General features: G+C 38.5%; 1 protein-coding gene across 2 annotated transcripts in view; it reads left to right on the top strand.

Annotated features, from left to right (window-relative positions):
• LOC754172 (leucine-rich repeat serine/threonine-protein kinase 1) overlaps positions 1-7,339 on the top strand; it is a 79,231-nt gene extending 71,892 nt beyond the window's left edge. For both annotated transcript variants that reach the window (XM_030994424.1, XM_030994425.1), the window contains 7 exons: positions 56-205; positions 695-896; positions 1,837-2,056; positions 3,202-3,459; positions 4,349-4,545; positions 5,400-5,528; positions 6,550-7,339. In XM_030994424.1, the coding sequence (XP_030850284.1) occupies positions 56-205; positions 695-896; positions 1,837-2,056; positions 3,202-3,459; positions 4,349-4,545; positions 5,400-5,528; positions 6,550-7,013 (1,620 nt within the window). In that variant the 3' untranslated portion in view covers positions 7,014-7,339. The remainder of the gene's footprint in view (positions 1-55; positions 206-694; positions 897-1,836; positions 2,057-3,201; positions 3,460-4,348; positions 4,546-5,399; positions 5,529-6,549) is intronic.
• The last annotated feature ends 8,388 nt before the right edge of the window (positions 7,340-15,727 follow it).

Below are 15,727 nucleotides of genomic sequence, written 5' to 3'. Positions count from 1 at the left end.
AATTGAAAAGTGGTTTATTACACGTAATAAAGGAGAAAATCTCTACCTCTCTCAGGTTGACTGCTTTTCCTTTGGAATGTTCATGTTTGAGCTGATGTCCCTTCAGAGGCCCTTCGAGTGTCTGGTCGGAAAGGATGTAGGTCGTCTGTCGGAGGTCATCAAGCAGCTTATCAAGGATGGACAGAGACCTGTACTCTCAAGGAAGGTAGGATCATCGCAATTTTCTTGGTTTTCCTTTTTCTAATTTAAATCCTTCCTAATTAAGGTCATAGTCATATGGATACATGTAGTATAACCATGCATACTGTAATTGCTAAATTTTACAGGCACCCGGGTAAAATAAAGAGCTTGATAGGCAGTTAACCTAATGATTTTAAAACAGTTGCTGCTTTGGCATTTTCACTTACTTGAAGAAACATGATTTAAAAATATGATTTTGGGGGTATTCACTATTCAGTGATACTTTATGTACACTGTGCAGTTGTCTTTACAGAGAAGTACAAGTCTTCATATCTCACACTTGCCATTTTCCCTCCAAATCTAGCTGTTATCAGGAACAAGGCATGCAGTACAAAGCCTTATCAATGAGAATCTAGTGGTTTAATCACACCTCTGCGATATCTGATACTTTCGTTGTCATCATCCACACCAACGTCCTCATCATTATTACTACCGAACTCATTTCTCTTTCCAGGAGAAGTCCTACCCAACCTACATGCTGGACCTGCTGTCCTGGTGCTGGGCTCAAGACTCCAGGGACCGACCCTCGATGGAACAGATCAAGGACGTCTCAAAGACGGCCGAGTTTGCCAACCTCCTGGAAGTGCTCTCGCTGGAGGAGAAGCCTGTCGTCTCCTGCGCCGTTGCCACGACGGCAGGATGCAGCCCGGAAGGAGGTTGGTATACAAATAATACACAGCAGTGAGGGCATTAGTAAGAATTACTCACACAAGTTACCTTTGGAACAGTCCAAACACACCCGAAGCGATAGCCAAGGGTGTTTGGACTACTTTGAAGGTGCCGAGTGTGGGAAATTCTACTAATGCTCGAACAAAATGATGTGTGTTATTTGTTTACAAGATGATGTTTTATGTGTTTTATAAAATGGCGTTTTATAACATAATTTCACTAATGACCGGTCATTAGTAAAATTACCTGTTAGGCAACATAAATGCCTAGTCATTTGTATGCTCTCAACGGTCTTTTGATTAGGATCCGCTTCATCATCTTATAATTGGTTTTATGATGCATGCTCTTCCGACACTAAGCAGGATTTGGGCAGACTCCAACGTCTCCAGAATAAGTGTGATCGACTTATCTGTTGTTAAAGATCCGGTGACATCCAAATATAAGTTAATTGCTGTTGATGTGCAGGGCTGCATACAACTAATATTTTATTATTAAAATATCTTAATATATTTCATAGATTTTTAAATATTTTTAACATAATTTTCTCAGACCTGCTAAGCTCCATTTCTAAAAAAATGCTCCAGATCTCATTCATCTTGTGACATCATCTGTCAATCATTAGTGAGCTAACAAAAGACAGTGGTATGTCACTTTAACTTCCCCTACACTATCTCCACTTTACCTTTCTTTTCCTGGTGATGATTCAGCACGTCTGACATACATGTAGCAACTCCTACAGTATGTTGGTATTGTATGGTCTATTGTAAACAGGTGGTCAGCTCTGGTAAAGCTACACTGTACATACCACTGTTTCAATAAAAGATTTAGAAAATGAAAATGTATCAAAAATGTGGATAAGTAGATATCAAAATAATTTAAGCAGTGTCATTATATAAACTTCAATCAATTTTCCTCAAACTTCTTAAGATGGCCCAGATGCATCGTCCAGTCTGCCGGTCATCTGGATGACCCAGACCGTGGAGGAGGACCAATCCTCATCAGTGGTCATCCTCAACATTGACCGCACCCCTAGCGACGACACGACCTGCTTCAATCTGACCGTTACCGGGGGCACCGTCCGCTGTGTGTGCTCCGTGGCTGACACCATGTGGCTTGGTTTGAATACAGGCTCCATAGTGGTCTATGAGTAAGTGTTAACAGATCAGGGGGGCGTTTCACAAAACTTGTCATCAGTGACAAATGACAATCTGTGTTACAACTACTGAAGTGCTTGCTTTTGATTGGTTATCAGCAGATTTGACACTGATTTCGTTATTTGTCATTGAAAAAAGGCTTTGTGAAACAGGTCCAAGGGGAGTGTTTCACAAAGACTAAGATCGACTTTAAGTTGGACTTAACTATGGCAGGCCATTCATGCCACTGGTTGCTCCCACCATTGGTCTCTCAATAATGATCTTTAGATAATATTTTTTCCTTCAAATATAAACTATCAACAAATGTAGATTCTTGATTATGATTTGTACGTCCCTTGAGAGACCAATGCCAGTAAATGGTGAGAGAAAACAATGGCATGAACGGCCTGCCATAGTTAAGTCCAACTTAAATTCGATCTTAGTCTTTGTGAAACAATCCCCAGATGTACATGAATTTCTGACACTCGTATGTCTGCAAGTTTAGATAAAAATCCATACAGTTCTGAATAGTTCCCTACCATATGAAGATATACACATGCATGCTAACATGTATCTTATCAAACATGTTTTCAACACTTGAACAAAGATATTATTGGGTCATGTAATATACTATTATTGTATGGTATAGGATGGTTGCAGGAAAAAAAAGGATTTCACCCACATTGTTATCTAAACATGATAACATTAAACCCTTTTACTAAAGACAAAGCCAGTTACATGTAGGGTAGGTAAAATGTCATGAAGGATATGTATTTGACGCTCTGTAAAATACTTGATCAATCAGGAACAACTTCAGATAATGTAAAAATCTTTTTTATCTAGCTTTACATTTTTTCTGAAGTGAAGGGAGATGTGACATTTTCTTTTCTGTGGCTTGTTCAGATATGGCGCTGTAAACGCTGCAAAAAACCACTGCAGATTTTATACAAGAAAATGAATGGCAGCTGTGCGCAACAAAGGACTTGCATGTATTCATAAAGCTCTGTATTATAACATACAGAAGCTTATAACACTTTACATCATCATTTTAAAAATAATGGTGTGGTTTTGCCGCATCATGTCTGAACAAGCATTAACAGCATCGAAAACATCTTGATGATATTCATCCTTCTATCCGTCTCTCCCATGTTTTTTTCAGGAATGGAAGGTTCTCCTACCCCAACGAAATAGCGCGCCTCTCCCTGCCCCAGTACAAGAGCAAACCTCGCTCCCCCTGCACCATGCTCCACATACCCCCTCTACAGCTGGTTGCCATAGCAGCAGATCACGAAGTGGCCTTCAGGCAAGAGGATGGTAACGGGATGCCCTCGGCAGACTCGGACGGCTTCCACTATGTCCATGTTCAGAGGGAGATCATCTCCATGGCTATCGTCCTAAAGAAGAATGGAAGCAAAAGGTACCGATGATTATAACAATTAATTAATTAATAATTATAGGCATTTCTATAGTGCCATCTATCTAGCTGCCGTTACAGCCCTCTAGCATTTCAAGGAATTAATTCTTGCCAGGTACCCATTTACCTCACCTAGGTCGATTGTGACAAATGGAGATTGATGCCTTGCCAAAGGATATTAGTGCTATACCGGGGATCGAACCACGTCCTTTGAATTGCAAGTCAAGTGCTTAAACCACTCGACAACGACACTTCTACAAAATGATGGTGACTAGTTCTCTTGTGTACAGCAAAAATGACTCTGTTTCGTAGGAACTAAGTATAAACTGAAAGAAGGAATTGCTATGTTAATCAATACAATTGTATCTTAGATTCTTCCTCTGATGTTGCTTGGCTAATTTTTCGAGATCCTGACATTCCTTAGCATGACACCCCTCGATCCCTTTGATTTACTTGACTTGAAATTCAGAGGTCGTGGTTCGATCCCTGACACGGCACTAATGTCCTTTGGCAAGGCATTAATCTACATTTGCCACTCAATACCCAAGAGAGAAATGAGGACCGGGAAGGATGCAAAAGGATTTGTAATAGTAATTGTCTATGCCCTTACGGTGACAATACGGTAGGAATATGAATATGAATTCAATGACCGGGGTAATAATATTTGTATAGCGCTTAGAGACAATATACCGTATTAAGCACTTTATAAATCCAAGTTATTATTTTGTTTATTATTTTTTTATTTATACAACAACATTTTTTTTCTTCCCCTGATCATACATCACTTTGTCAAAACTATTGGAGCCACAATGCCAGAAATAAATTTGGGTGATATGTCTGCCAGGGTGTGACTGAACCTGTTGACAAAAATATTATCCATTAATTTTCTCAGATCCTACGAGTTATGGTGCGGTCAGACCGAGGGATACATAACCGTCCTGGACGCCGGCAACTTGACCCTGTGCCAGGTCATCCTCTGCCATCTTGACGATCCCCTCCCCTTGGCACCTGTCACTCAGATGGTGACCTATGACCTTGCGATCCAGGAGCAGATGGGCCTTCAGCATGTCTGGTCTTATGTCCAGCCAGGTGGGTTTGACCTCCCAGATAAGTTTGATGCCCAAAGACCACTGTTGAGCCTTCATGATAAAAATGTTAAAAGGGCAATACTGATTAGTTCTTTTTCTTTAACCTTAAAGGCCGTCTGTACTAGTTTGGCCAGACGGGATTAGACCACACAGCATGGTCACTAACAGGTGGCTATCTCATCAACTCAGCTCTCAATTGTCATTTATAAGAAAAAGAGGATCATGGGAGACCAATGGTCACCGCTTAGACATTGTTTTCTATATAGAGGGAGCAAGTAGCTACAAGTAGTACAGTGGGGCTTTAAAAAGGCTGGGTTATTTTGGTTATCTCACATAGGCCTATGGGGATCCTCCCCTCCTTAAACCAATTAAAATTTGAGCAGTTAACACCCAATTTTAATTGAGTTTAAACTTGTAAAGCCATTTAACGCAACAACTCTTCCTCCGTACATCTTCTCACTCTCTCAGCAGTAAAGAAGATCATATTCACTTTTATTTACATCAGCTCCTTCCCTTATCATTCCCAAATCCCCAAAACAGGCAGGCTTCAAATCCTTTCACTCCGTTGCCCTGTGCCTATGGAAAAAACTTCCTGCATCTCATTTCTAAGAAATTGATTTTCACTGGACTTCTTCAAAAAATATCTGATGACCAATCTCTGTAATTCTTCGTTATTTGTTGGTTGACAAAAGGACAGTGTTGTGCATCCTCTTGAAAATATGCTTTATACATGTAAATCCAAATATCTTTTTAATTGTTATTATCATCATCATAATCATCATCATCATCATCATCATCATCATCATCATCGTCATCATTATCATCATGATTATTATTATCATTATCTTTACTCAGGGCCTGTGGTGTACAAGTGGAACACCGAAACAAGGGCAATAGAGGGCAGGATTGACTTTGTAGCGACTATCTCGACTTGTCGATCTAACCCCCGACCAAGAGGCAGACAGAGCCATCGACCAATGAGCGGTAAGTGACTTAAAAGGCAAAAAGTTCAACTAGTTAAAATTAGTTTTTGAAGCTTCTACCAACCTTGAGTTTTGTTGCGCAGGTTTTCGTCCAATCCTGTGGACTTTCTCAAGCTAAGTGATCAGTCGCATGTTTTCTTAGATGCACTGCCTGGTGTCCTGCGATCACTGGACCAAAGATAGGTGACAATAGGTTCACTATTCCAACTAGTTGCAATGATATTTTGTTAAGCTCATCGCATACTATACGATCTTCCTGTAATCCAATTTTTGAAAAATTACAATTTTTTAAATATGGAAATTGAAACATACATCGACTTCCTGATTTAGGTTCTAACAATTATAAGAATTCTTACAACTCAAATTTTAGTGCATGGAAGCCTTCTAGTCAGATTAAAAACCGATTCAGCTTCAAATCATGACTCTGAGCCGATTTACCATTTCCTCCAAGGAAGCTTGAAATCCATTGAAATTTAGAATTTATTAATCATATGACTATTCAGATCATCAATCATTAATATGTTAAATGTTTGTGTGTACACATCAAATGCTATTGCAATTTCTTTCAAAATCGGATCACAGCCGGATCGTATAGTTGGCAGTTGGCTTTACAGTATGCTTGTGTATTTTCGATTTTAATGAGATGACAGTAATGTTTACCAGCCATCTGTGGCTCCAGATTTACAAATATGTGTGAGCAATGAGATTTCATCAAAGCAATTTAATAACGAGTTCCTTTTTTATGGTTCTACAACACATATTCTCTATTGGTGATAATTGCTCTGTGGTTAAATTCCTACTCTAGCCAGTTTCTTGACATCAACCTTTGACCAAACACTATACACTCATCCTAACTCTCACTTAAAAATCTGTTGCAACCTTAAACCTAACCGTGTATCATTGATAAAATATTTCCAAAATATGATGTATGGTCACATTTTCCTTGTTATCTTGATACATATACCAACAGTGTTTGATAGGATCACCTTTCATAACCCACGTTGTTTTTTCTTCTGCTATAGCCTTCCGCTCTCAAGTGAACTCCATGTGCCTGAGCGGTGAGTACCTCTACATCGGGATATCCTGTGGGCATCTCCTTGTCCTTGATGCCTCCACCCTTGCGCCGGCCATTCTGCTCTCCTGTCACGAGGGTCCCGTCAAGTTTGTCATCCCCGTTGCGCCCTCCCATCATCACCACTTGGTCCCTGACCTTCCGGATTCATCCATCATCCCTGACCATCAGTCAGAGGTGGCCGTAGCCCACCGGTTCCGCTTCAGCCGCCCAACCGTGGTCACCCTCGGAAAGGGGTTCAACGATCTGGTCGGTGGCTACGGGAACTCGCCATCCCGCTTCACGGGTCAAGAGAGGCTGGGTTGGTATATTCTCCTCTGGAACATGGAGTACTTCAATGAGGATCGCCTTGAGTTGGGAAATGATTTCCTGGATGGGATTGTTAGAAAGAAGTCAAGGAGCACAGAGGTATGACAACCTGGTCTAGGTCTAAGGGGTCTCGCCAGCCTGCTTTAGAGAGTAGGGGCACTTTCAACAGTCATTCCTTCTTTTGAACGCGAAGCTCTTCTGTGAGGATCGAGGAGAACAGAGGAGTAACGACTTAGTCTGGGACTACAGGTTCTCTCCAGCCCACTGCTGAGGACCAGAAGCAATCTTGCTGGTCCAATCCTCCTCTGGAATATTGCCTTTGATGAGGATCTCCTATTTCACGGGACAGGATTTCTTGGACAGGATCACGAGGAAGAAATCAAGAAGTACAATGGATTGATGATCTTAGTCTAGGGCTTCAGAATCTCCACCAGTACATTCTTCTTTGCAAGGTGATGTTTCCTGAAGAAGGTCACCTTGTGCTGGGTCATAATTTTCTACATCGGTTCATCGGCAAGAAGTGAACAAAAGTGTAGAGGTCCGATGACTTAGTTTAGGGCTACAAGATTTTGCCATCCAACTTCTTATGATACTTGTTTATGTAGGAGCAGCTCCAGTGGAATATTCTCCTCCAGAACAGAGTACTCCGATGATCGCCTGGGAGGGGGACATGATTTCTTGGAGAAGAATGTCAGGAAGAGAAGTCCACCAGGAACTGAGGTTTGTTGGTCTGGTCAGAAGCTGCAGGATATTGCCATGATCCTGCTTCACTGATTCTCCCCTGGGACATGGAGATCTTCAACATGGATATCCTGGAGGTGGGATATGATTTCTGTAACACGATTGTCTGGAGATATCAAGAAGTAGAGAGGAGTGTCTTTACCTTGTCGAGGTTACATGATCTTTCCATCCTGCTTCACAGGATAGGAGAGCTAGGGTCGTATGTTCTTTTCAAGAACTTGGAGAATTCTGATCACCTTGGATCACCTTGAGTTTGGGCATTAATTCCTTTAGCTTTCATGATGGAGTACACAGGTGCAATTTTATTCTTACAAGTTAAGCCACTGGAAACTGTTACTAAGTGCATTTCTAAAGGATTTTATCCAAATATATGTTGGGCAAAGTTTTCAAGATCAAGAACACGTATAGTCATAACTGAGAAGGTGATTTTGATTACTGAGGGAGAAAAAATTGTAGGAACATTTATTTCTGCAAAAGCAGATTTATGGCTTCCACTACCTGCACCATTGTACACTGTTTCCCGTATATCTCTTCTAGAGCAATCCTTGCTTTCCTTTTAATCCTTTCCTTTAACTTATTTGGAGACAGAGATGAGTGAGAGCTTCAGAGACAAGGAGGGACAAGAAGGGACAAAAAAAAGATAAATTGATAGACAGTGACAGAGATAGGCAGAAATATAAGTAGACAGGCTGGGTTGGCATGAACCGAGAAGAGACCTTGACAGAGAGAGAGAGAGAGAAAAGAGAGAGAGAGAGAGAGGGGGAGACAGGGGAAGGGAAGAGTCTGAGAGAGATACAAACAGACATTCTGGCAGACATGCAGGGAGGGAAATAAACCAAAATACAGAGAAACAGAGAGGAATGCCTGACATGACATAAAACAGAGAGAGAGAGTCAGACTTAAAGACCAAAATAAGGGGAGGGGAAGAAAGAAAGAAAGAGAGTCAGATTGACAAAGACAGAAAGGAAAGAGAAAGACGGGAAGAGGCAGCTGCCTGTGTCCAACACCTCACCTAACTCTGAGCCACTTAAGGTCGTTATCAAGTAGAACCTGCAAGGAGATACTATTGATATGTTCTCAAGATTAAAAGCCTTGATATGCAGCGAGAACTCCTAATTGGCCCAGTTTCGATTCCACCGGGAAACAAAGAACTGATGTTACATTTGATTGTCAGCCATGTTGTATTTGTTCGGAAATGTGAGAGAATGCCGAGTTCTAGAAAGGGGTTAAAATGTGTGTCATGAGAAATTAGTTACTTTTTGTTTTAAGTGTTGATTTATTTGTTTAAACAATATTCAAAGCCATGGAATTAGTTGTGCTGTTGTGAATTATTGACCACATAGATAATATGTACCCTCATATTGCAGAATGTTTAATCACAGCCATAGGAGTATTAAGCTGGTATGAGATTATCTATGCACACAGCACTATTTTTAACTCTTTGCCTGTTGGAACTTGTTGGTTCCTGTGCTAAACCTATAGGAATGAAATAATTCAGTAGTCAATGGGCTCACAAAGGTAATTCACCTTTTAGGTCAAGTACAATTGACTATTAGTTCTTGGTTCAATTTTCTTTTCCACTGAAAAATCAGGAAGAATTATTCCATGTTACTTGATATTTGATATTCAATATTTTCCAATACACACAGATACCTGTATTATATATGGGGTCAATTCCATTTTTATTAATGCAATTCATTCTTTCATATATACCACTGAAGCTCAAAACAAGTTGAAATTGTACAATGTTAAAGGGAAAGTCCACCCCAAAAATAAGTTTGTTTCGATAGAGGCAGAATAATAAGAAAATCAGGTGAGTGAAAGTTTGAGCAAATTCTGAATGAAAATAAGAAAGTTATGAATTATTGAAGTTGTAATCAATCAAATACAAATTGGCAACTCTGTGACTTATCATACGAGCTCTCCTTCATTTGCTTTGTGCATAATATTCCATAAAATCATGTTTTCTTCGTTATTGATGACGGAATATAAATTTGTTCCTTGCAGGGGGAGTATAGAAACATATTTGCAATTATTATATTTAGGGTGCATGTATGGTTGAAATTTTTCTTGAGGGAAAATGAAAATTTTAGATTTTTTTAGTACTGAGCAAATGGAAGTTGAGCTCGCATGATACGTCATAGAGTTGCCAATTTGTGTTTGATTGATCACAACTTCAAAAATCCTAACTTCCTTATTTTTAATCGGAATTTGCTCAAACTTTCACTGACTTGTTTCTCTCATTTTTCTACTCCTATTAAAACTAACTTAATTTCAGGGTGGACTTTCCCTTTAATGAATTTTGTTACTAAAATATGCATACCTCCTCTGAATTTTGAATATTGTTTTGTCCAAATGAAAACCAAGAAAAGAGGAGCATGAGAGAATGAAAAGGAGGCAAGCACACAAATCAATCAAAGTGGGCTTAGAAACTGGGTATCGACTTTATTTGTCCTATTTGTCTGAAGGGATAGTTGTTTTTTATTGAAAATTACTGTTATGCTCAATCTATATTGGAATACATGTAACGTAGCTCATGAAGTAAAAGGCACAACATTTGTTTAATCAGCAGCAAGCTTTTCATATATGGAGTCATGATATGTACATTATATAGCTCAAATATACATGTACATTTCAATTTAGTTGGTGAATATAAAGTCATGGGTTGTTCTATGTATTTTAGCATATTGACATATGAGCTCAAAATTTGGATGGTTTTTAGTCTTTTTCATGCTCAAGTATACATTAATATTACCAAAGACTCAAATTCAAGTTTTTCAAACATTCAACATAGTTCACTGTCTATACCATATATCATCTTAAACATGATCTATTAAATCATTTAGTTATATATGATAGGGGACATGTGTGCACATGCTCAACACAAATAAAGCTTTCAATTTTTACTTTGGATTGAACAAAAAAATATGCCTTGAACAGCACAAACTATCACACATATTTGTCATTTAAAATACTATCAAACGTAAGTCTCAAAAGATTTCTGAAACTTTGCATGTAAACTTCTTCAAATTACTGTTGGAAATCAACTGTCCGGATAACCAGCCTGTCCGGACGCACAACGTGTGGATATACAATTACTCCTATTTCGTTTTTACTTTGAGATATTATCCAAATTAAGAGCTTTCAAAAGGGTTGTCCTTATGATCTTGGTATCAGTGATGACAACCAAAACGAGCAGTTTAGAGATGAACTGATAAACAGATTTGGAGAAAAAAAACTCTGTAGACCTTTTAAAGCAAGAGCTTTCAAAGGGGATGGCCATGTGAACTCTTATATCAGTGTTGACACCCAAAACGAGTAGTTTAGAGATGAACTGATAAACAGATTTGGAAGAAAAATCTGTAGGTGTAATCTCAACAAAAAATATCCATGGTGTAGAATTTCACTCTTCAAAAAAGAAATTGGTTAGACTATTTATAATTGATTGCAATTATATCATGATTAATGACGGCTGAAATGTCAAGTTATCAAATTCACGGTCTAATATTCATGGTAGGATATGTATCAATATCCACTCTCTCTCTCTCTCTCTCTCTCTCTCTCTCTCTCTCTTTCTGTCTCTCAGTGAACCCCTCCCTTCCTTCCTCCTCCCTTTCTCCCTATCTCTCACCTTTTCTCTCTTCCTACTTATCCATCTCTCTCTCTCTCTCTCTTTCTTCCTTCTCTTTCCTCTTCCTCCATCTCTCACATTTCCTCCCTTCCTGCTTCTCTCTCTCTTTCTCTCTCTCTCTCTCTTGTTGGGTAGGAAAGATTGAGAGATTAAAAATATTTTTGGCAGAGTGCAATATCACCAAAAATACATGTGTGTACAAATATTCTTGCCGAAAGATGCCTTCACCAGATGTAAATAATTAGTATCATATTCTGGTTATTTTACTAATGATGATGTGCAATAAACATTAAACAAGTATTACATGAAAATATATGTGTAGATGTTTCGCAAGGTAAATATTATATTGCATTGAGAAATATGTACATACATTGTACATGTATACGTCAGTTTTATCTGAAATTGGTGGAAATAATGTTTTATAACTGTTATATTTACTGTGCTTACCTGTACATATTGTACATTTACTTGAATTAGGATGTGTGTGCATTCATGTTTAATACTAATAGCTTTTAACAAAGTCAAAGGTTTCATGATTTTGGGTTATCAGGCATATATGTCTACAAAATGGTATGAAGTGAAAAATGCTTATTTTTGCTTTTCATGAAATGACAGAATGTGTTTAATTTCTTACTCTATTCCAGGGCCATGTCGCACAAAACTTACCATTGATGGTAACTTTGCCATCAATGGTAATTACCATGGAAACCTTGATTTTGATTGGCTGTTGAGCCCTGTTACCATGGTAGTTGCCATTGATAGCAAAGTTACCATCAATGGTAAGTTTCAAGCAACAGGTTCCTGGAGTATATTGGTACAGTATTGTCTTAACAAGTTAAGCTCTTACTATCAATACAAATTGTCATTTCTTCTTAAAGCCATACTGTCCTAGAAGCACTACCTCTAGCGCCATCTCGGGTCTGCTGCAGCAGTATGGCCCGCAACTCGCTTCACTGTTGGTTCCGCTCAACTTTACACTCTGAAGTGTAGAGTTCTGTTGGCAAGTTGACCAGTGCACCAACGCACTTTTGGCAAATTGACCATGAGATGGCGCTGTGCAAGTTGACCAGTTCGGTATCGCTTTAATGATATTTTTCTTAGTGTTATTTTATTCTTCAGATGTTAATGTAAGAAAAACCAGTAGGATGCATAGGCTGGACCTATCTCTCAGAAATAATATATTTTTCTTTATTTTTTGTATAAACTTCATTGGTTCCAAAGCATGCATGTGTGTACCTTTCATTTCAACACTTTTCTGTTGTAAATGATATTAAACGTTTTTTCTATGATAAGGAAAACTAAGTGATACAAATGACAGACATGGAAATTGAAAGTTGTTGTTGGGCAAAAATGAAGAAATTAGGAAAATTATGAAATCAAAAACGTGAGAGAAATGCATGTTTCACTGCTGGTCAGTTGAAAAGAAAGAAGTATATTTTTCTTAATTATTTTTTTCGAGAAAGTAATTTTATTGCTACTGTCCTTGTCAAAGATGAGACTTTTAAAGCTGTTTGTCATTTGATGTATCGTGTATTATTCAATATTGTGTACATTTGCATGGGCGATTTCAACAGAATGATGTTTTTTTTTAAATATGGCAATACTTCCGTCAAATTCCACAGTGTAGTTTTTTAGAAAACTATATACCAAATGTATGTTATTGTATATTGTATCACCCATTTATTTTTTTTTGGGGGGGGGGAACAAAAATACTTTTGTAGAGAAGTGAAGTATATTTATTACATTTTCTGAGCAATAAATAATTGATATGTGTGTTTCACTTTCTGTCTGTGATTATAATGTATAACATTGAATATGTATATTTGTATAGGGGCTGCATGGCATTTGAAAATAAAGTAAAGAAGAAAAGATGAATCAAGTTTAAGGATCTGATTATTTCCAGTTGTTAAAATAAATGAGACTGTGTACAGTAGCAGAGTAGAATAGAGAAACACTTTACAATGTTTATAGATAAAGGGGCACAAGGGGGTATCTATAGACCCCAAGTACAAGTTCATAAAATACAAAGAAAATGCGCCCCCTATTAGTGCCTTCCAGCACCAAATTTAGACTCTGAAAGGCATTTGGAAATTGTACTAACCATTATTTGCACGCGTGAAAGCAGAATTTGTCCAATTTCGTGGAGTTGAGCCCCTCCCCTTTCCTGTCCCTAGCAACAAAACTCCTGGATCCACTACTGATTCCGGGCAGATAGTACATGTTGATCTTAGAGACGAGAGAGAGAGAAATTGAACATGAGGAATAAGGATGTAACATGAGAGAAGAATAGGAGGAAAGATGAGAGAGAGAGAGAGAGAGAGAGATAGGAAAGGGCTTGATTTGAAATTGAAAAGACGTGACAAACTAATTCAGCATCAACACGTATATAATCTTACATGAATACAGTAGGCCTTTACATAGATAAAATCTGGTCCGGGTGGAAAAGGGAAGAACGAGAAATAATAAGGAAAGTGTGTGCGAGAAAGGAAGATAATTAAGACCAAGAAACAATGGGAGGGAACAACAGCCTATTTTGGTAGATTTTGGTTTCGCTCGAATTATGTATTACAGGGATTAATTTTTGTCTCTAGGGTTCAAACAATCTTCTTTCAGGATGTTTTTCTTTACTCCAATTACGTTTAAGTTGAGAAAACAGCTTATTTTTAGAGTCGCATTTTGTGTGCGTCATTGATCTCACTCCGCCGATCACAATCAGATATCTTTAGACATCAACTTCACTCAAAAGGACGACGTCAATAGAAGAAAGAAAAAAATCAGTGTTTTCTAGATTGTTTTGGATTCCATGACATTTGCTCCGGCGACAATTGCTCCGCTGTAAATTTCATACACTAATCGAATGGCTAACTTCAACCCTGGATTCAACACTATACCCTACCCTAAACCTAACCCTAAACCTAACATAAAACCCTATTGAAACCCTAACCCTAACCCTACATCTTAGACGAAATAAAGCCCGGAGCAATTGTCGCAGGAGCAAATGTCGTGTCACCTTGTTTTGTCTTGACAGGAATTGATCGTTTTCATCTTGCATCAAGCGGATTTTTCTCTTTTTTCGGTTCGGGAAAATATTTTCCTTTCATTAGATGTGTCAGGGGACTTCCATCTCTCTCTCTCTCTCTCTCTCTCCCCCCCCCCCCTCTCTCTCTCTCTCTCTCTCTCTCTCTCTCTCTCTCTCTCTCTCTCTCTCTCTCTCTTTCTTCTTTTCTCGCCCTCTCTCTCTCCCTCCTTCCCTATATCAGTTATTGTCCAAAGGAAAAGCAGTTTAAATACAAAAATTGAAATGTCAAAATCTAACGAATCTGGAGAGAAATCGGAAATTTCTGAATTGTAAACCCGACAGGATGTCGGGATCCATATTTTGTTCAGTACAATGTCCTGCTATTGAAGTTGCCATTGCAGAAATAAATAGGTCTATTTAGATAGTTAAGAACTGACCCAACAGACCGGTTTACTAACAAATTCAAAGTTGTGTTGCATACTTTTTAAACGAAGGTTGTTCTTGACAACCTGAATGCTTGTCCCAGGCTTTGCCCGACATATCAATACATAATGTTTGCAGACTGGATGCCAAGTATGTAGTTCATTCATAAGTAACAGGTTCATGGAATAACTTGACACTAGGTTCCGGGAATTAAACATCCATGCATTTTAATATTGTACTTCCCGGGGACCTATTGATAATGAATGAACTACAATACTTGGAATCCAATCTGCATACATTATTTAGCGCTATGTCGGGCAAGCCTTGCGCAAGACGAATTTTACTAACAAAAGAGAAGTATTTTGTACTTGTACAAGGTGCAGATGGGAAGAGAGGGGAACAATGTTTATGAGGCCAACCTTTTTTATTGGTACCTTCATTATGCGAAGTCTTGCATAAAATTATGTGCTGGAGAGTAGAGGGGTTTAATTTGGGGTAATAATTATAGTTCACAGTATTTTCGGGTGTAACTGCGTCATGGACTTGGAAATAGCAATTTGTGTTAGGAGTGTTGCGGCGGTCATGACAGATAGAAGGAAATCGTAAGTTGTTTTTAATCTACATTTCACTTTAGATGTTGTACAGATATTATTGCTGGTCTCATGCCCCCGATAAGATAACGAATACGGGAATAGTTAATTGGTCTCCTGGTTTTATGTAGACAATGTAGTGTGGATCTGTCAAAATCATAGCCTGGCCAGACTTTCCGGCTTCTGGAGAGGCACGAGCGATGTGTGTAATTTATGAGAATCGGTGCTGAAATCTCATTATCATGTTAAGTTGGTGACCATCATCGAAATCCGAGACCTTTCCAACATAACTTTCAGGACACCGACTTTATAGTTAAAGTTATTGTTATCTTTGATGAGGGACCGATCCCTCATGTTTTTTTTAATTATAATATTCTTACTTAATATAGGATTATTGTAATCATTATTATTATAA

The sequence above is a fragment of the Strongylocentrotus purpuratus genome, unplaced genomic scaffold (genome assembly GCF_000002235.5).
Source record: "Strongylocentrotus purpuratus isolate Spur 01 unplaced genomic scaffold, Spur_5.0 spur5_scaffold_21, whole genome shotgun sequence".
Taxonomy (NCBI): Eukaryota; Metazoa; Echinodermata; class Echinoidea; order Camarodonta; family Strongylocentrotidae; genus Strongylocentrotus; species Strongylocentrotus purpuratus.
Note: the sequence above shows the minus strand (reverse complement) of the source record. Positions and strands in the feature narration are given on the sequence as shown.